Below are 21936 nucleotides of genomic sequence, written 5' to 3' on the forward strand. Positions count from 1 at the left end.
CTTATTTTCAGTTCATGGAATAAAACAAACATTTCTATAACATGACATAATTTTTTAAAAAGAGGATTGCACATGAAACTGCAGATTGCACGTGTAAAACATGCAATTCCCTTCAAATATCATGTGTTTCTTTTTAAATTTTTTTCTTCCCTCCCTCCCTATCCCTTGCCCTAAAAATGGCTACTTGTAATAAGTAGGTCCCCTTCCTATATTCTAATTCTCTTGAACTCTATTCCCTTCCACCCATTCTACAAAACACAGAATTTGATTCCCTCTTCATGTAATTCAACCAATATGCTTTCCTTTACAAAGCATGTGCTTCAGTGCTCTTATCTTTAAAAAAAAATTCAAATTAACTCCAGTAACCCAATGATAACAATCAAATGTTCATGCAAGTTTAAGGGGGAAATTGTCACAGAAGCAGATTTCAGCTTTTAAGTTCACAAGGGATTATAATAAACACTTGGATTCTTAAAAAAATCAACAAAAACAACAAAAGAAAATTTCCAGAAGTCTTAGGTTTGTTTGGTTGTTATCCTTCATAGGTAATCTTTCTTCTCCTGTGTCCAATGTCTTTTTCACTGGCTGTCCTCCATTCCCAGAAAGCCAGGAAGCTTTCTTCCTTACCTCTGCCTCCTATAATACCCAGATTCCTTTAGAGATTCAGCTACTATACCACCCTTTTTATTAGGCCTTTAGCAGTCTATCTAGCTCCTAAATCCTTTCTTCTAATATTACCTTTCTGTAATGTTTCTTGCCTATATTTATCTTATATGATACATGTCTCCTCACTTAAAGTATGATGTCTTTGAGGGTAAGCCTTTTGCCTTTCCATGGTGCTTAGTGCACATAAACAAAGTCTGATAAATGCTTATGGATGAATTGGTTGATTCTGTATCTTTGAGAGTGATGGCATGGGGAATAGCTACTACTTTTTCCCTTGTGTCCCTAGGAGCCATAGTGTGAAGCAAAATCTGAGACTTGATTGGCTATGGGTTTCACCCAATATAACAGCTCTTATGTTTTAAAGTAGAGGTATCCAAACTTTTTCTATTTGGGAACTGTCCTTTACTTTTCTGAAGTCATATTTCTGACAGGACTTTATGGCAAATGAAGACAGCAAATAATGCTGTTGGTGGGAACTGATGATGAGAGACATAGTAATGTTAAGTCATTTTCATCAGTAGGCTACAATTGACATGTAAGAAGTTTTCTCTATGGTATTGCTCAGTTCTTTGATTATATACATATTTCTCCATCACAGATTGATCTACAAAGCTAGAAATATATATGTTTTCAGTCAGGGAAACTAAATAATCTCTTAAAAAGGAAGGTTAGGTCCTTTAGCCCTGGTCTATTTTTCATTAAAGTCTGGTCCTGAATCCCTAGTGGTCTTTGATTTAGGGTAACATAACATTTCATTATATTTGTTTCTGAAGCTTGTGGGGTCCTGGCATAAAATGACCTAGAGAAGTAAGTGTTCAACATAATGTTTAGGGAATTCATACCTATTTGGTTCTTCCTGACCAGCATTCATTCTGCCTGTTTGTTCTCTTCATGTTATGTAGAAATCCTAATGACTTTGGGTAAATTGTCTTTTGTAGTTGGTTTTTTTTTTTTATTTTAAGAGTCCAATTGTTTATCATAATCTCTTGGGAACTTAAAAGCTGAAATCTGTTTCTGTGACAATTTTCCCCTCAATCTTGCACGAACATTTGCTTGTTATCATTGGGTTACTGGGGTTGATTTGAATATTTTTTTTCAAAGATAAGAGCACTGAAGCATGTGCTTTGTAAAGGAAAACATATTGATTGAATTACATGAAGAGGGGACCAAAGAATAATGCTGCCTATGAAATACAAAACCCAGGAGAGGTCAGATTGGGGGTCTAGCAGAGGCCTTGGATATTTTCCACTTAATATGTCAATGTTTTTCATCTGGCTTTCATAGGAAAAGAGCATTATGTTAGAGGGCTCAATGATGAACTTTTTTGTTTTTAAATGATCTCTTCCAGTGTGCTGGGACCAGCAGTGACCTTCAAAGTGAGCTCCAGTTTCCAAAACATGACAACGGCAGATGTTGCAAAGGCAGCAGGTAAGGCCATTTTTGATGCACATACAAACACATGCACCAGCGGAGAGGATGGTGAGTCATAAAAACAGGCCCTATGGAAAAGGCACACTTTCCTTGGGCAGATTGACATTTAATGAAGGAGACAGTTGAAGGGTTAGTGGCACTGAGGGCAAATTGAAGTGTAACATCCCTGAGTCAATTAAAACTGCCTGAGACTTCATTGTTTGCAGAGGGACTGGATTAAACAGAGAAATGTGGACATGGTCTCAGATAGAAGAGAAAAGACCACAGAGCTGTTCTGTCTGAGGGAGAAAATGACAAGCTTTTTAAAAGCTAGGATTTGGCATCCTTGGTAACCCTGGTATTAAAGAATGAATGTGAACTTATGTTGAGGCCATTTGTTCTGGACAAGACAGGAAGAAAAGCGGCTTTCTTTTATCCATCTATTATATAGGCATGTTCTATGATCTGGAAGACTTAAGATAAACACATTCAGTAACCATAAGTAAATGGTTTGACTGTATGGACCACAGAGAGCGGACCTTTGTTATGGTCCACTTAATTGTGGAGTCTTATTTACTCTCCGATGTGACTTGGGTTTGCCTTAATTATATAGTCACTGCCTCCTCATTGAAGATACAGAAGTATGACTATTAGTAGAATTCTTAAGGAATAGTGTGTTGGGGTTAATTTGGGTTCCAGATTAATTTTTAATTAAATGACCTTTTTGTTTCAACCTTCTTTGTTAGAAATCTTTATAAAATAATATATTGCTTTTCTTTTCTGCCTTAGTAAGTAGAATATTGTGTGAATAACCAATCATTTGATGACTAAGGTCCATTCAAAGATTTGGATCATTATGGTTATAATACTTGTATTTGTTCCTAACATAATTCTAGATACCATATAAAGTTGTTTTAGAATCTGTCAGATGAACTTAGTATGTTTTTATGTAGTTATTATTCTGCATAACAGTGGTATTAAATTAGGATTCGGTTTTCTTAGATCCAAGCTAATGAAGGTCTTGCTTTATTTTCAAAGTAACATTTTGAAGTCAGATTGTCAAATTATGTTAAAAAAATACAACTTACTATAGTAATGAATTTTTACAAAAGGCTAGTGATGCTCCTCTATACTCTTAAGAACTCCCATCCTCTGATCATGAGATTTTTTTGGACAGAGGGTGATGATTAAGGAAATTTAGTTTAGCAAGATAGAGTTCTCTGTCTGTCTGTCTCTTTCATTCTCTGTCTCTTTGTCTCTTTCTCTATCTCTCTGTCTCTGTTTTTCTCTTTGTGTCTCCATCTCTCTTTGTCCCTCTGCCATACACACACACACACACACACACACACACACACACACACACACAACACAGAGACAAATAATTTTATAGCTATTATTCAGGTTAGATTTTCAGACATCAACCTCTCAGCTAAGAAAATCATCACTGGTAAGATTTTATGTCATATGTTAATTAGGCTATATGTAATTAATATGACATGGTATCTAATGTATAATATTAAAGCAATCCAGCTTAAAAGAAGGAAGTAAACTATTCCTAAAATTTCTTTGCTCCTGAAAGGACTTCTCTGATTGTTTGTGTTTGTGACTTGTAAGTACTGCTGACCTCATTCTTTCCTTTTCCTTCCTCTATCATACAGAATCATCAACTATAGACATCATCCATGAATTGTCTGTTGTTGCTCCTGTTTTTTACAAGAAGCAAAAATAGTTAGCAATCTGCTGATTTCAGAAATGCATTCACAATTGTTCACAAAGGGATAATTCACCAGAGTACTGGGAATTTAGCTTAGAATTTTGTTGTTGTTGTTGCTCAGTTGTTTTTTAGTCATGTCTAATTCTTTGTGACCCCATTTGGAGTTTTCTTGGCAAAGATACTAGAGTGGTTTGCTATTTCCTTTTCCAGATCATTTTTACAGATGAGATAACTGAGGCAAATAGAGTTAATTGTGTCCAGGGTCACATAGCTAGTGTCAGAGCTGGATTTGAACTCAGAGAAGTTGAGTCTTCCTGACTCCTGACTGTGCAACCTACCTGCCTCAGCTTTGAATTTTGTCTCCCCAAATTAAAGTTATTCAACTGGATTGAGTCCTGGATCTGAAAATAAGGCAATTTGAGCTCAAATACAGTCTCAGATACTTACTAGCTAAATGAATCTGGGCAAGTATTTAATCTCTGTTTGCCTCAACTGTAAAATGGAATTGATAACAGCACCCACTCTTCAGGATTATTATGAGAATCAAATAAAATCATATACTTTAAAGAATTTACACCAGTAAAGTATATAGTAGCCACTATATAAATGCTTATTCCTTTTTCCTTCCTTCCATCTCCTCTCTCATTTTGACTTAAAGATAAAAATGGAATAATGTTCTCTTGTTATGATTCTGCACTCATTATCAATGACTTTTATTTCATTGTAGAGTCATTTAAGGAAAGATATTAAAGCCCCAGGACAAAGACATAATGATATAAAATATGTATCATGTTTGGACCTCATATCAATAGTTTTCTAAGCATTAATGAGCTACTTTTTTAGTCCATTAGTGATCATTGATGTACTCATATACTTGTTTTGATTTTGGTTTTTTGTTTTATTTTGGTTTTGGTATGGTCAAAGTTAGAATAGTAAATATAAAATACATTTATGGACTTCTTAAATTAAAAAAATTAAGAAATATAATTTATTAACTTCTGAAAAAAATAATTTGATACCTTTTAGTATTGTTTTAACATAGGTTATGTTAAATATCCTTATGCTCTACAGTAAAGAATTATGACAAACTCTGAGCTACATTTTTTTTTGCTTGACACTACCACTCTCCCTAATACCTAGTTGTTTTTTACTATTTCTTCTTCTTTACCTTCATTTAATGATTAATCAAGTCCTACTAATTTTATTCCCCAAATACTCCTTGCATTTTTTCTCTTCTGCCTATTTATGCTTCTACTATCCTTGTTCAGAAAGTCAACATTTCTAAGAGCTCCTATACCTCTGCCTCAATTTTATTGCTTCTATTCTATTCTATACAGAAATGCAAAATGTGGTGTTTCTTGTTCTTCTCTTAAAATAAGTAGAATAGTTCTCTCTGGGGGAGAGGTGCAAGTTTCTCGGGGAGGTTTTCTTGGAGGCAGCTTTAGTATCAGTTGAAAGTAATAATCACCTCAAAACGCAGCCAGGTGATAAAAGTTCAGATCTTTTATTGTCTCTAATATAGCCCGGTTAGCTTAGTTCAGTCATTTCTGACTCTTCATGACCCCATTTGGACTTTTCTTGTCAGAGATCCCGAAATGGTTTATCATTTCCTTCTCCAAGTCATTTTACAGATGAAGAAATTGAGGCAAAAATGGTTGAGGGACATGTCCTGTGTCTGAGGCTGGATTTGAACTCACTTTCTTGAATGAATCCAGGCCTGGTACTCTATCCAGTGTAAATTTAGGATCGCAAATTTAGTGATAGAAGGAATCTGTAAGAAAGCTCCCTCTCTGCTGGTCCAGACGCAGCTTACAGCTAAGAGTCACTTAGGGCACTGAAAGAGCAAATGATAAGTCCCAGAGGCAAGACTTGAACACAGATTTTTCTTCCTGGGAGGTCAGTTTCCTATCTCCTACCCCGTAATCTTATTATCCATGATTTTGCCTTGAGGAAATCGAGAGCTAGGGAGGCTAATAGAAAAACTTGAGGTTACCAAGATAATTAAAGGGCAGAACTGCGATTTGAACCCTGATCTGCAAACTTTACATTTAGCATTGCTACTGCTGAATCATAGTATTCCTTCATATTATTCCCCTTCTTAAAAACTTTCTGCCCATCATCTACTCTGTGTCCCAGGCAATCTTGACTGACAATAAACAATAACATTTATAGAGCTCTTAATATGTGTCAAGCATGGTGCTAAGTGCTTTATAGATATTATCTCATTTGATCCTCTCCACAAATGTTAATTGAGCCTTTCAGTATTCATCCAGATCTTACTTTATGCTTGAACTGGACAATCTTTCCTCAATGTCACCTTTCATTATTTTCCTTTTCTTTCAAAGATCATTTCAGATACAGTCTTCTCAATGAAGTCTTTTTATCATCCCCTCAGCTGATCTCTCCCTCTTCAAAGTTTTCCTTCATCTTTAGTATGGGTCCACATCTCTATTTTGTACATATTTCACCTGAAATTTGCATTTTTGTGTATGTGGTGTATCCTCCCATCCAAAAATGATAGGGGCTTTTAAAAAATCATTGTTTCCTCCACAGTGCTCTGCACACAATTGACCTTTACTAAATGCTTGTTGAATTAAAGGATTTAATCTTCTAACTATAAAGATAGAATACTATCTTCCTAGACCAGTACAGAATCTCTGTGGGGACAGTTTTTGACAACATGAAAGAAAACAATGTGTCTTTCATTAAATGGTGGACTATCCCAAAGGGAGGCAGGCTTCATCACTCTGTTGGTAAAGAAGTAAATTAAGCTAGAAAGAACTGTTATTTTCAGTCTCAGAAGACTAGGTAAAGTTTGAGGTAGGGTAGGAGCACCTTAACTGTTGGTTATCAAAAGCACAGACATACTTTAGATGGAAGATGGGGGTATTGTCTGTAAATGTTATCAGGGTTATTTTAAAAAAATTAATAGACCCTTATATAGAAATTACTTCTGAGATTATGCTTTTCCCGTATGTTTAAGCTGTCTTAAATCCTCCTGAAATGTTTACAGTTGGATCACCCCAAGGGGCTTAATGGGCCCTATGCTGGGGATATCTTTTATTATTGGTAATGAAGGGAGACTTGTATTCTAGCTATGACATTAAAAGTGCAATTTTTTTTTTGCTAATTTCATATAAAATGGCACAAAACTTCCAGGACTAACCATATGTTTAATACCATATAAACTCTCCTCAAATATCATTGAGTATTTATCTTGAATGACAAATTCAAATATTTTATTATGGAACAGAATCTCTTCGTTTTACCAGACAATTCTTTTCACGACATTCTGCTTAATTTATGACCTTGAGTTTGAGCATAAGGTATTAAAAATATTAAAGAATAAACAGATATAATAGCACAAAGAAGCATTTACTGTATTGCATATTCATTTAGTATTAATGGCAGAGATAGCATTTAATCTTTGCTGTCAGGGCATATAGTCAAATTGAACAGAACTGAAGTTGTTGTATTTGGGAATTCCTTTTCATTTTAATGTTATTTTAAGGTACAAATAGCAAACTATCAACTCTAATATTCTTCTTTTCTGTGTAAATACAAGTGGCTATATTTTAGGAGCATATGCAATTCCCCCATATCATATTACATATTACATGTACATATATGTATGTGGTGTATATGCCAAATTTAATATGTTAGAATACCTATAATGGCAGCAAGATAGTTCATTGGATAGTGTGCCCGACCTAGAATCACAAAGACCAGAGTTCAAATCCATTCTCAAACACATACTAGCTATATGATCCTGAGAAAGTCCCTTAACCAGTGTCTTAGTTTCCTCATTTGTAAAATTGGGATAATAATAACATCTAACTCCTAAAGTGCTTATGAAAATTGATGATAATATTTATAAGACACTTAGCAAAATGTCTAGCACTATGCCTAAAGTACCTTCCCTTCTCTATTTTCTTTTTTGTAGCAAAGATCTGGCACCTGTTGTTCCCCCATCCCTAACTTTGAAACAGTCCTATTCCTGCAAATCTTGCTGTCCCCTTTTATTAACATCAGGCTGGATCTGGGATTTGAGTTCCATGCCTTGAATTTTTAGAACTTAGCATATATTTAGTGACTTGTCAGGTTCATTTGTCAACTCTATAGCAAATAATATAGCCCATAGTTGTATGCATTTATTTCTCCATCTCTGATCTTAGTGTAATCCAAGTCAGTTCTTTTCCAGTATGAGCTTTTTACACTAGGCTATTCTCCTCTGGCTTGCCACTCTTTTCTCTCATTTACCAAGATGTGCTACATTGCAACACAAGTAACAGAATCATTATTTTTGTCTTCTATTCAAATGGGTGATAGGTCAGCTGATTTCCTCTCTAAAATTCTTATTTTGGATCTTCTCCAGTATCATCACTAGTGTCTAAATGGAGAACCTCAGTTTGATGTGTTAAATTTTTTTCTGTGCTTTTCATAATTTCTAACTATGTCCAGAGAACCATTGTCTGGATACCTCCCCAAGGCCGCTTCCTCACTTTGATAATTCAACTTTTCATTCTTGCTTTAAAACTTAGACCATTTAAGTGGAAGGGGATAACAGTATATGAGAAAGAAAATTTTAGCTTTTTATTATAATAATTGTCCTCTTCCCATTACCCTCTCCCCCAAAAGTATTTGTATAAGATGCTGAAAAATCACTGAATATGTGATTGAGAACACTTAGAATAACTTCCAGACAAATTAACTCTTCACATAATAGAGACACTTGCTTTTTTAAAGAAGCAATAAAAATTGTTCACTTGTCCCTAAAATCTGAAGACATGCATGGTTTTTCACATGTAGGCATTATACATAGTCTTAGGGGCTTCTTATTTAAGGCTGATATGAATTGGTGGAACCTCTCAAAGTTTTACAATACTCTTGAATAGAATGTATCATTTTGCTAAGTAGATGCACAAATAATATCATCCTGAGGCCTAAAGCATTGCCAATTTTTTTGGAAAGAAAAATAGGAAAAAGTTATCGAGTCACAATATTGTCCACATAAGTAAGATGTGAAAAATTCACCCAGGCTTACATAAAAATCCATTAGATATTCCAGATATTTGAAAAAGAAATTGGGGAATGAAACACATAAGAAAATGCAAAAAAAAAAGCTTAAGGGGAAGGAGGAGAGATTATAAAGAATTTGTATGGATGTGAAAGAGCTGGAATAATACAACAGAGAATCCTGCATGAATGAAATTCTGGTCTCAGTGAAGAGGATGGTTATTTATTGTTACAACTGTTTGAATTGGGAGGAGCCTGACAAGTGAAGAGGAACTCTAAAAGGGCAATTTTAAAAGAAAAAAAAAATCAATTTTTTTTGACTCTGAATTCTATGCTGATTATTCCTTCGGTAAGGATGGAAAATTTTGTTCTTTATTAGACTGATCTGATTGATTATAGGTTTTGAAAGGGGAGTGCTTGAAAAGCAAACCAGCCTCTACTTTGTACTTTATCAAAAGGAATGTACACAGTCTCTAGACTGAGAAGTCAGCAGTCTTTGAAAGCATCAGAATGGTTATGAGCAGAAAGTTCTTCCTGATAAGAAAATGCCATTTAAGGTGCTATACTCTGTCCTTTCTTTTTCTTTTCCTCAATCCTCTTATTGATTTCTTTTTTTAAAATAGGAAAAAAAAAGAAAACCACAAATCTAAAATATCAGGCTTTTGAAATATGGAGAAATTCAACCTTACTGTTTGCCTCAAATGACGTGAACTCCCTTGCCACCTTTTTCTGCAGAGGGAGGCAGTGAAGCCTGAACATATGTCGTGCAGGGAGATTGGTTGAGATGTTCCATTTTTGCTTGATTTAATAACATGTCTATAGCATCTACCGTAGGTGACAAAATGTGGCCTTGCCACTGAAAAGCTTGCAATCCACTTCTGGCCATAGCCACAAGTTATCATGGTGTTATTCTATCTTGAAGATGAAATTCAGGAATGTAATTTAATTGAGAATTAATATATTCCCTTGCATATATTTCTAAGACAACTAGTCTTGCTTGTAGTTAGGGGGAAAAGACACATTGGTCTAGAAATCTAGGATACAGAGAATATAATAATTATTAGTAGAGCTCTTAGAAGAGGGGTTCTTAACTCAGGTCCATGAACTTAAAAAAAAAACCTTCATAACTATTTCAGTAATAATTGATTTCCTTTGTAATCCCAAGTATGTTAAATTCTGTACATTTAAAAATGTTCCTCTGGAAAGTGGTTCATGTACTTTACCAAACTGCCAAAGGGTTCCAGGATACATATCATGCCAAATCAAATCAAAGCAAACAAAAATACACAAAACAAAACTAAATTAAGGATTCCTTAACTTATGTATCACCCAGGTAGGTTACAAATAAGAAGAGTGAAAATAAGATGAAATGACTTAAAATCAAACAGCTCATTGATGGGAAATCTGAAATTCTATCCTCAACCTCTTTGATCCAATTTAGTACATTTTTAAAAACTATATCATAGTACCTCCCTTTTCCTTTTCATGAAAAAGTATTAATATTCTGGGCTTCCAAATAACCCACAAATATTGCTGCATCTATAATATAGTACAGTATAAAGTGAGTAAAACATTAAATAAGTGACTTTCAAGAGAAACTATTCGTTATCTCAATGTAAGTATCTCTATCCTCAAGGAGCTTCCATACTATCAGGCAATATAACACATATACAGATAAAATAGGGACAAACCTTGTGATTGCTTTGATGTAGAGAACCATGGGTGATGAAGTACCTCTGTTAATGCAAATCAATATCTTTGCTACAACTTTCTCTTAAAGACTTGCCCAGAGGACAGAAAACTTAAGTGAGGTACCTGGGGTCACATGGCCAATATGGAAAATATATACAAAATAATTTTAGGGGGAGGCCTTATAGATTGAGGGAACAGGAAATGACTGTTATAGGAGTTGGTATCAAATCTCCAAGGTTCAAAGGCTACAGGCTACAATAATGTTGGAATGTTAGAAACAAAACATAAAAAAGTATCATTGGAGAATTTAAATTCCTGACTTGTTCTGATGGTATCCTTTCTTGTGGTTATGGCTGGGTGATGGGTCCTTGATTTCTCTATTTCTACAAATAATCCCTTGAGAGTAATTTAGGACCGACTTATCAACAACCTGGTCTAGTATACCAACCTAACCGCTTCCTGTATCTTTGTCTTCTTAAAAAATGAAGTCACTTCTTAAATTTTGTATTTAATACTTTCTCAATTAGATATCTTATTTGCTCTTCCTGTGCCATCATAGTTATCACGTAACAAGGCAGCTATTTAGCTATTGAGATGAGAGAATGAAGGTCCATTCTGGCCCAGAGGTGAGATGTCTTCCTGAGGTGTTGTTATATGGCTAATATGCATTAGAACATTAATAAGAAATGGGGAGGAGGGGGTTGCATGCCAAAGAACAGGAGATCCTAATGGCTACGTTTTCATAGATGTTTTAGATCAGTAACAAGAAAAGGTAGATAGATACACCCCATTACTCCTTCCTAAACAGCCAGGTAATTACTTTTGGCATTTTGACAAGTGTTTGCTGGAGTGAAGGTCAAAGCTGTCAGCATATAAGATCTATGCTAATCTGCTCAGCTGGAGAAGATTCAGGTAGCCAATGTTTTTGTAATTAGAAGTTGTGAAAGCCGGTTTTCATCATGGCTTTACACTAAGCATAAATGAGCCAATAATATAAAGTAATTTCATTTGTCATAGTTTACAGGGTTACCTGTGTAGAGATGCATGAACAGTTTGCACTGGGAGATTGGAGAATTATGGGTAAATTAAATGTTATGGTTGATATGAAAATAATAATATTCAAAATAATGTTCTTTCATATGCCCAAATATACAAAGGACAAAAAAAATCTACATTTGAGGCCTAATTCATGAAAGGAATTAGATTTTTTGGTCCTTGGAAATAAATGAAATCACGCAACTCATAGGATCAAAGCTGAAATGGACTTCCAAGGTCATCTTGTTTAACCTTTCCCATACAGATGAGATTTCCTCAAGGTAATATACATATCAAGTAATAAATTCATTATTTTTACTAGTTCTTCTAGCTTCAAAACTAGACTTTTTGCTTCTTTACTACTTGGGAGACTGAATATAAAAGGAAAATCAAAGGCTACACCTCCAGCCTTCTGCTTTTACTAACAAGAAGTATGAACATTACAAAAGTCACACAGATAGCAGGTGTCAAAGTAAAGATGAAATGCAGCTATTTCCCATCTTTGTAAAAAGCTATTCCAGACCTGCTGTGGTCAGAAAGTATTTTCCCCCTAGTGGCTAACGTTAGGATGATAAAGCTTGCTTAATGGTCATTAGTCTACAGACACATCTAATATGGACCTTTTTCTGAAGCATCCCCTTCTAGACCTTGTTCTTCATTAGCAGATCCTCTAAGCCAAGGGTTCCTAGTCTGAGGCCTGTGAACTCTGTTGTTGTTTATTTCTTCTTGATAATTATTTCAGCATTAATTTCCTTGGTAGTCCCAGGTGGTTGTATATTTTTAAATGTCATTCTGAGAAGGGAATCATTGGCTTGACCAGACTGGCAAAGGGCCCCTGAAACAGAAGCTTAAGAACTCCTGGTTTAAGCCCCAGGTGTACTTTAGGCCATGATGAGCCATTGGAGAAGGATTTTTATTGTTGGTGTTGTAAAAGGCTAATTGTGACAGAGAAACCATTCAAAAGGAAGGTTCAGTAATTTGCCAAAAGAGGTGATTATGATGTATTAATATCATGACTAAAATATGGATTTTTCAACAGTAGTTCTGAACTAAGATCTAAGAAAAATGTGAGCTCTACCTCTCAGGAGAATTCTTGTAGACAATACTCTGTGTCTTGGCCCATTTGCTGAGTATATTTTATGGACATAGTTTAGTATTCTTTATAGAGGTTGTTTCTGCTCAGCATCAGTTTTTTCTCTTCATTGCTGCTTTACCACTTGGGGGCATGTTGTCAGAAGACAGATTTATGTGAATGTATTGCCATTTAGCATCAATGGCAAAAGCATAGCCGAAAGTTCTTTTGTTGGTCACTGATTATGCCCTCTAGTTGTCAAGTAAAATGTTTATGTTAAGAGTTCAAATTAAAATTAATTTTATTTCATGATGAAAATTCAACTGGATATTATACTGACATTACGATACTTAGGTTAGTGCTTTATTACTGAGAAATCTGCCTCCTGTTTTCATTTGTTATTTCCTATTCTATTGAATGTTGAAAATCTATACTTTTGAAAAGGGATGATAATTATTACTCAGTAATCATTTATTTTAATTCTTAATTTATATGTAAGTGATCCCTCTATTTGCTTTAATTTTCTTAAAAGGCAAATGGAAGTTCTGTTAGATCTAAGGGTAGCCCTTAGAAAGTCAATTCTATAGTATTCAGTGAAGCTTTACTTAGCCTTACCTTATAACAGACAAAGCTCTCTGAGGAAAGCAAAATTAAACCATTAAGACACAAAGAAAGGTTTAGACTAGGAGTACTAACTCAGCTCTGTAATAACAGTTCCCCCACATTGATTCTAAGTTCCCCCACAAATATAAATTTCCATGGAAATCCAAGAAAAGGACATTAGAATGGAAAAACTGAGTTTAGTTAACTTCAGTAGATTTCTTGGTTTATTCATGTTAGACATTGAGGAGCCCATATTTCCTAGCCATCAGTATTTGATTTTTCTAGTTCTCTTCCATCACTAAGTTAGAGTGTGGGATGTAGCAGATGATTACCAAAGCATTATTCTATGAAGCAGCCACTTCTAAACCCTTCATAAGTTGAGCCTTAAATTTATGTAAGGTAAAATTAGTATTTTATTGCTCCAGTGGGCAACCAATCAGTGCACAGATTTGAAATAAGTGCAAAAAATGATATGATTTTGAAGTTAAAGAGAGATATATTGAAGGCATATGTAACAATGAATATTGATTATTAGTACTGAATGAAGGACAGCAAGTCTCCATTGAATATCCCAAGCTAGTGACCCAAATAGCTATGTGTTTCACTGGACTCTAGATTTCAGTTTGCTAGATGCTTATTGTTGCTTAATTGTTTTGCAGCCATGTCCAATTCTTCATGACTCCTTTGGGGTTTTCTTGGCAAAAATACTAGATAGTGTTGGTACTTCTTTCTCCTGCTCATTTTATAGAAAAGGAAACTAAGGGTTAAGTAACATAACTCATAAATTGCTGAGGCTGGATTTGAATTCACAAAAGTCTTCCCGACAAGGTTTAACATTCTATCCATTTTGCCTCTGGAAAGTTACTGCATCTCATAGATAAAAAATTCCTTAAAAAAATAGGAATTCATCATTAGTAGGCAGGTTAATTATTACTTATTATTATTCAGTAATTACTATTTCAGATGTAGAATGACTTAAAGATCTCATGTCTTATGAGAGATGTTTAAGTATTTTAGAACCTAGGCAACATAACTGAATGCTTTCCTTCCTCACTCCTCACAGAAGCTAGCTGGTTCCTTCAAGATGAAAGAATAAATACACTCTGAGGCTGTGGCTTCCTCACTCTTTTATTGTTTCCTAGTAATGTTTTCATTAAGACATCCATAAAAAATGAATAAGGGAGGTAAGGATTATAACATCGAATGGTACATGACTTCTTTATATCTATTGGGTAAGCCAAAAGTTGAAAAAAAAAGTGAATACCTGCAAAGGAAACAAAGAGAAAAGTCAAATGTAAGAGATGAAAACAAAATGTCATATAGGTGGTAAACAAAAGGTAAAAATAAGTACAGGCTTTATTACTTTTCAGACAACAGAATACCAGAGCCTCAATCATTGACAGTTGTATGTCCCTGAACAAATAACTTAACCTCTCTTAACCTCAGTTTCCTCATTTATAAAATTGAGACAATAATACTAACATCAGAGGGTTGTTATAAACATCAATGAAATAATTTATACAATGTAAACCTCAAAGAATGCCGCTATTGTTATCATTGTTGTTAATAAACAAAGGTCAGTGAGATAGCTACTCTCTGAAAAAGGGACACAGTGTTGAAGTGATGTGAGTCAAAGTATTTGAAAAGGTCTAGCTGCCACAAAGCATCTCCTTTATTAGTGTTTCACAATGCTTCCCTTTACCACCATTATTTTTAGCCCCTGGTTATAAAGACATTTTGAATATCTCACTTGGAAAGGCAATTAAGTTAAATTTTTAGCAGATATTAGCACCTAATAACATGGAGTATATTGTCACCATGGAAAGCATTTTGTGGGAACTTGATATAGGAGAGACAAAATTTGACTTGGCTAAGGACAGGATAGAGTTGAGTCATATTTGAAAAAGAAATTCAGATTGTTAAAAGAGGGAGAATGAAGAAGTAAACATGGCTTACCAGGGCTCTTTTTAAAATTGGGTTTTTGAGAAAAATTAGTCAAAGAAAAAAGATACAAAGGGAGCAGGAACTTTCAGCATGAAAAGGCTCTCTGGCTAAGAGGGTGAAATTATCTTCCAGGATCCTTTAGGGAGTTTAAACAGAAGTTCTCAGCCTGACTCTGCAGATCCATGATTTTGGATTGGAAAAAAAATAATATCTTAATTTTTATTAAATGCGATTTTATTAAATTGAAATATAGCATTTCCTTCAAATAATATTACTCTGAAAAGAAATTCTCTGGATTTCATGAGTCTAGTAAAGGGATCCATTTCTCAATAAATATTAAGAATCCCATCAACTAGGATTTCTTTGGAGGAAGAGGTCCTACAGTGGGGTGCCAAGGAATTAAATGCTGGATGTCATGTCTAAAAAATGGTTATTCTGTGTGATGGCAGAGGATTATAAAAGAAGTCCCAAGGATGATGGTTTCTGTAAAAGAATGATATTGACATACAACCCCCAAATATAGCTCCATGACACAATGCCTCCCATCTTTGAGAAACCCAGTTTCAAAGAATAACAACAATCTGATGAACTGTTACTATTTTTCATAGTTAATTTCCTTTTCATTTCATACAATGTGTGTGAAAACACAAGCTTGGAAGGGAGACTGATTAGAATGGTTTTATTCAGTTTATCACCTAAAATTGTGTGTATCTTCACTCCAACACAGACCATATACAAAGACAATTCACCTTGAAAAAAATCCTAAAAGTGCTTTATCTTTGCTAATACCATATGGGCTTTAAGAACATAGTTTCATGTTTACATCACACTGGGGTACCAGCAAGTGCTTTAGTGGCAAGGAAATAACATCCATACCTTATCTTCCATTTAAAAATAAGTGACAAGCATCACTATGAACATTTGGACATGATTTAACTCAAGGCAGTCAGCAAACTTATTAATCATTGACTATAGGGCAGCCACTGTGCTAGGTGCTTGAAATATAGAAGTAAACAGAAATCAAGGCAGTTCCTGCCTTCAAAGAGCTTACATTCTAACAGAGGGAAGACAACACACATTTAAGGGATCTAAAAAGGGATAGAAGATAAGGTGAAAAAACAGAAATGAATCAGCAGTATAGCTTGGAGAATCTTTGTCCTAAACCTCCTCCTGATTTTGGAATTTCTGAGAACCATGACTTGGCAATTACTACTTCTCCAGATATAGGATTGCTAATATTCTCAGTTGATGGTATCACACTTTTGTTTATTGCTCTGTTGGCCATCATCTCCTCCCTTATCTGTGGACATCCCATCATCCCTACCTGGACACAATAGCACTGTTCTCTACTGGTTCCTTTTTCTCTCCTGGCTATTGTGGTTGCTGTTTTCTGTGCCATCAGTTTCTAGGGTTTCATGTCTTCATGACCACTTCCTCCTCATTCCTGTTCTGATCTGCTGGGTTTCAATAATGAAAATGTCACCCCTTGATGAGAACAAACTGATAGCTATTTAATTGCCTAGTTATTGGAGCTGTGGGGTACTTAAATAACTCCTGTTCCACATAAAAATCTTATGAGGTAAGTTATTCTTACTGCTTTTGTGTTCAGATGAGGAAACTAAGGTGCTTAAGTAACTGGCTGAAAATCAGATAACTAAAGGAAGAAAACATCAGAGCTGGGATCTGAACCTAGCTCTTTAACTCAGAGCTGATACTTTTTCTGGTGTGCCATATTTTTATTCCATTTTTATAGATTAGGAAATTGGGACCCAATGAGTATAAGTGACTTATCAAAAAAAAATAGCAAGCCAATAAATAACAGAAACAGGATTCAAACTGAAACATTTTGATTCTGAATCTAGAGTTCTTTCCAACACAGCTCTTTCTTGCTGTTTCTATTTTTACCTTTCCCATGGAAAAAAAAGCATTTATTATATTTTGCAGCATTTAAGCACTGTGTAATTACTTAAGTGGCTATCGTATGACTAAATTTGTTGTATGAGTTACCATGGTTTATAGGAGCAACTAATTAATTTTTGGGAATGCTGCTTTGATTAGATTATACTGGAAGGATGACTTGGATTAGAATCTTAGAATTAATTGTTTCTTATTTATCTATGTGACAAAGTTCAGGTTTCATGGACACACTGAATGGTGTGATAACTTAAAAAACCAGTTAGTTTCAAAAAGACTTGCTGATTTTCCCCAAGGGAAATCTATAAAGAAACAGTTGTCAATGGTCCTGTGCCAAAAGCACTATGCTAGGAAAGATTATTATGGGCCTAGCTGAATGTACACTGCCTCTGGTACACAGAGGATTGGTACAGAGGATTGGTATTCAAATCTTGCTTGTGATGCTTACTTATTACCTGCATGTTCTTAGACAAATGATTTCATTTCCCTGGGCCTCAATTTAAGCATCTTCAAAATGAGAATGCTGTACTACATGACCTCTGAGATGCTTTCCACTTAAGTCCTTGACCTCTGAATTCCTTTCCATTTGAAATCTCTGATATTCTGATGTTCATCTTTCCTGGTTTTAAGATTACCAGGACAATGATATCCCCAAAGATATCCCTCCTACTCATCCCTGGCAAATGTTTCAGTTAGCCTATGTGACAAAAAAAAATCCTCTCATGTTTCAAATCTCCTTGCTCTTCTTTGGTTCTAAGTAGAGATGAAGACCATGATCTTTCAGAGTCATGAAGTCCAACAAACCAATACATATTTATAGAGCCTTTTTTCTGGATCAACAATTTCAATTTCTCTATTTCTTCTTTTTCTATCTCTTTAAAAACTCTCCAAGCTCCCTACATTTCCCTTTAAATTGTTATGCGATATATATTTTCATGTTAAAGGAGAATTTTGATTGTAAGAATGAAATTACATTGCTTGGAGAGAATGATTGACCAATCATACTGTTAAATTCATAGGAGCCTCAAGTGCATTTCTTATTATCCACCGAGTTTGAAAACACAGATCATCTTGTAAGAATGTAAGGTTGAATAGGATATTGCCTCTCAATGGACCTTCTTCCATATAAATATTAAATGTCCTCATTAATGACAAGTCAGTCGTTTGTATTATGCAAGGCAAGACCCTAAAGTTGGTGAAGATCACTTGAAAGAAACATCAGCATACAGAGTTAACACATCATCAAGCAAGCAGAAAAGGAAGGAAAAGATTTTATGTTGATACTTTAACACTGATTAAAGGTGGATTGTACAATTATACCTTTTAAATTTAAAGACAGTTTGCACTCTATCAACACCTTCCTTGTCTCATTACAATTGCAAAGTATGAAAAGGCAAACTCAGTAGGAAAAATCCTTAGTGCAATTAAAGAATTTTTCTCAATAGTAAGAAATATAAAATATAGCAACCCTAAGCTTGAAAACCATCAATGATAAAATTGGCATCCTTAAATCTGCTCCTAGAGTAGCTCTAAGTACTCTGCTTTCTTCTCTAAAAAAATTACCATTTCTCTTTTATTCCAGGCCCAGCCAATTGACCCAGCTAATGATTCATCTTTTTCTGAGATCCCATTGTAGTTGCTGTCTATCTATACTATGTATTTGGTGATTTGGTATATGTTCTAACTTATATCTTCAAATAGATATGTGCTATTTTCTTAGCTGACCATGAGATCCTTGAGACTAAAGACTTTGCTATGTGACTCATAGCAAAATCCTTAAGAAGGACATAAGTCAGGAAGACCTGAGTTCAAACTCTACCTCAACAATTGTTAGCTATGTGACCCTGGACAAGTCAAAATCTTTTGCAGTCCTAGTTTTAATTAATCTACCTGTTCCATGCATCAAATGAGATAAAAGATGTAAAGCACTTTCAAAATCTTAACATTTTCTATAATTACTCTCTCCATTTCTCCATAATCATTATTCTTGTTGTTGTTATCCCAATATATTTGCAGATTTTATGATTCCGTGGATTCAAGAAGAAGAAACTTAAGAATTTTAAAGATACTTGTTTTTCTGTTTTTATGTGAATTATTTGCTGAAAAATAATTGGCTGGGGTATCTTGGTCCATATTTGCAAAAACAACTGTGAACATATCTAGGCACAATTTACAGGAATGTATTTTATTTAATACCCAATTCCATCAAACTCTGAAAGAAAACTTAAAAATACATAAATACATATAAATATATAGATATGTATCTGTTACAGTTAGTCATGGAAATTACTATTGTGAATCAATAATATGGAAATACTTATGCATGGAAATATGGCATATTTTTGCTCAAACTCTAATTTGAGTTTTTACCTGTGGCATTCTGTCTTTCACTATAAGCTTGAAGAATTATGAGGGGACAAAATGAGACTGTAATGATTTGGGTGGAAACGGATGGAAAAACTTTTGCAAAGATGTTTTCTGCTTGGATGGCAGCACTAGTGACCTGCTAAGGGAATCAGTTAGGGCAAATAAGCCTCTTGTTAAGGAATTGGTAATTACTTCAACTTGTCACAGAAGATTTATTTAGAATTCCACAAATGCAAACTTGTTTTGTCAGTTTCTCAAGTATAAATTTACATTCCAGACTTGTTTGTTGTGAGCCATTCATTTTATTATTTGTTTGTTTGGGGGAGGATAAAAAGGAGAAAACATTTCTGACGAGAACATGTGAGCTGTTTCAATTCAAGCGACATTTCGGGGGAAAAAAGCAACCAATAATAAATATATGTATATCAAGTGCTGTATGTGTTTTCTCTTTTAGCCTCCAAGTAACACAGTAAGACAGGTACTAGAAGCATTATTGTTCCTTTTTTTTAAGTAGAAATTAAGATTCTTGAGTTGAATTACTTTTCCATAAGACCTAACTGGAAATCATTATAGGTAAGTTTTGAACCCAGTTTTCCCTGACTTTAAGACCAATGCTCTATGTTCTGTGTATTACTGTTTTGCTTATCATTCAAGGCTTTCTCTATGAGAATTATTTTCTGTATTTATAAAACATGTTATTTAATTGTGCCTCCATTTTGTATCACAAAGTGTCTTGCTAGAGGTCATAACCCCAAAGAGAGGCCCCACATAGACATATATATGTATATACATATATGTGTGTGTGTGTGTGTGTGTGTGTGTGTGTGTGTATACACATCTACTCTTTTTGATGGAAACAAGGTCTGTAATTTAAAACTAATTCAATGACTTTTCAATGGGGATGGTAAGATAATTGTACATCAATGTAATGAAAAAACTGTGCTATAATAAATCATAAATAGGAAGATTTTAGAGGTTCATGGGAAGACTTACATGAATTGATTTAGAGAGTGGGCAGAACCAAAAAACTAGAAGATTCCTGACTGAAATTTATTTACTATGTACTCATGAACAATTTACTTTCTCATTCCAACCTTCATATTTCCAGTTGATGAAATGGGAATAAAATATTCACATATCTATCTCACAGATAATTTCTACAGAATATGTTTCATAAACCTTAATAAACTCTATAAACATAAGATTATTGAAGAATAAGAGCATAGTTGGAGAGTTAGAAAGAAGCTTAGAGATCATTTAATCCAGAGAATTTTTAAAAGTACAATAGAACATACATGGTGTTAATATGTTGTTTTACAAGTCAGTTTATGGTCCATGAGTATCCTCATATTCTGTTTAGTAGCCCTATTTCTATTTGAGTTTGACCCCATTGATCTAATTCAATACTATAATTTTACATATGAAAAAAATTTAGACTTCCCATAGAGTAGATCAAGTATTCACAGTCAAATAGACAGTAGCAGGTAATAGAAGGACAATTTGGATGAAAGCTCTAGCTCCAAATTCAACACTTTTTCTTTCATCTCAATGCTTACATTTAACATCATTTCTCCCAATTAATATCAAAATATTCAACAGCCTATAGGGAGAGATGGGGGAAAAGTGAGGGAGAATTACTATGTAATTATGGATACTACAAATTATTTGAGCTAGATGGGAATATAGAAATCATATATTATAACTCTGTCATAGATAAAGAAATACAAATTCATCAGGTTAACTGGACTGTGAGACTGTTACATTCTTTAGAAAACTTTCATTCAAGTTAATTTCTATTCTTCTCCTTGGAAGTATTTGGAGAAACTAAATGATCAACTAATTCCTTTTTTAAAAGTCTTGGCCACTTCTAATACTCTGAGGTAATTTCCATTTTTGTGTATGTGATTACTCAGATTTTTAATAGAGATAAAGTTATTTTATTTGAAATTAAATCCACCTTTTTATTACTTTTTGGAAGTCCTTGGGGATTATGACTTTATTGTTCCAAAAAATGAATGGTTAAAAAAACTTTTCAATTATCAATTTTATGTGAAGTATTCATTTATCATTAATTCATTTACAAAACCATGATATTACACTAATCAGAAAGGTTTTTCCCATTATCTAGAAATGAGAATATCATGAATTTTAGAAACCTTCAATACAACCACCATGGTCAGCATTTTAAATAAATGGTACTTTTTCTCAAAAGTACTGAATTTTTATCTTGGATATGGAAGATCTCTGGAAGAGTCTCTTTTACAGAATACTTGGGAGTGTCTTCTTTCTCTTGGCATTTAAAAATGTCTTACAATATAACATAATACAGTAGGAAGTTCTTAAGTGCCTACTACGAATGGATCACAGATGTACATAAGCACTGATGAGCATGGTACAAAGATTTAAAAGAACCAGGTCCCTGTCCTCAAGAAACGTTTCTTCTGTTAAACATTCTGAAAACATGAGCCATTTCAAGTACATTGTTAAATGCTACAAAGGCTTG

General features: G+C 34.3%; 1 protein-coding gene across 1 annotated transcript in view; it reads left to right on the top strand.

Annotated features, from left to right (window-relative positions):
• PTPRN2 (protein tyrosine phosphatase receptor type N2) overlaps positions 1–21936 on the top strand; it is a 1504085-nt gene that overhangs the window by 746853 nt on the left and 735296 nt on the right. Inside the window, exon 11 of the mRNA XM_051961686.1 lies at positions 2015–2094. Within this exon, the coding sequence (XP_051817646.1) occupies positions 2015–2094 (80 nt within the window). The remainder of the gene's footprint in view (positions 1–2014; positions 2095–21936) is intronic.

Source organism: Antechinus flavipes, chromosome 5 (genome assembly GCF_016432865.1).
Source record: "Antechinus flavipes isolate AdamAnt ecotype Samford, QLD, Australia chromosome 5, AdamAnt_v2, whole genome shotgun sequence".
NCBI classification, from domain to species: Eukaryota; Metazoa; Chordata; class Mammalia; order Dasyuromorphia; family Dasyuridae; genus Antechinus; species Antechinus flavipes.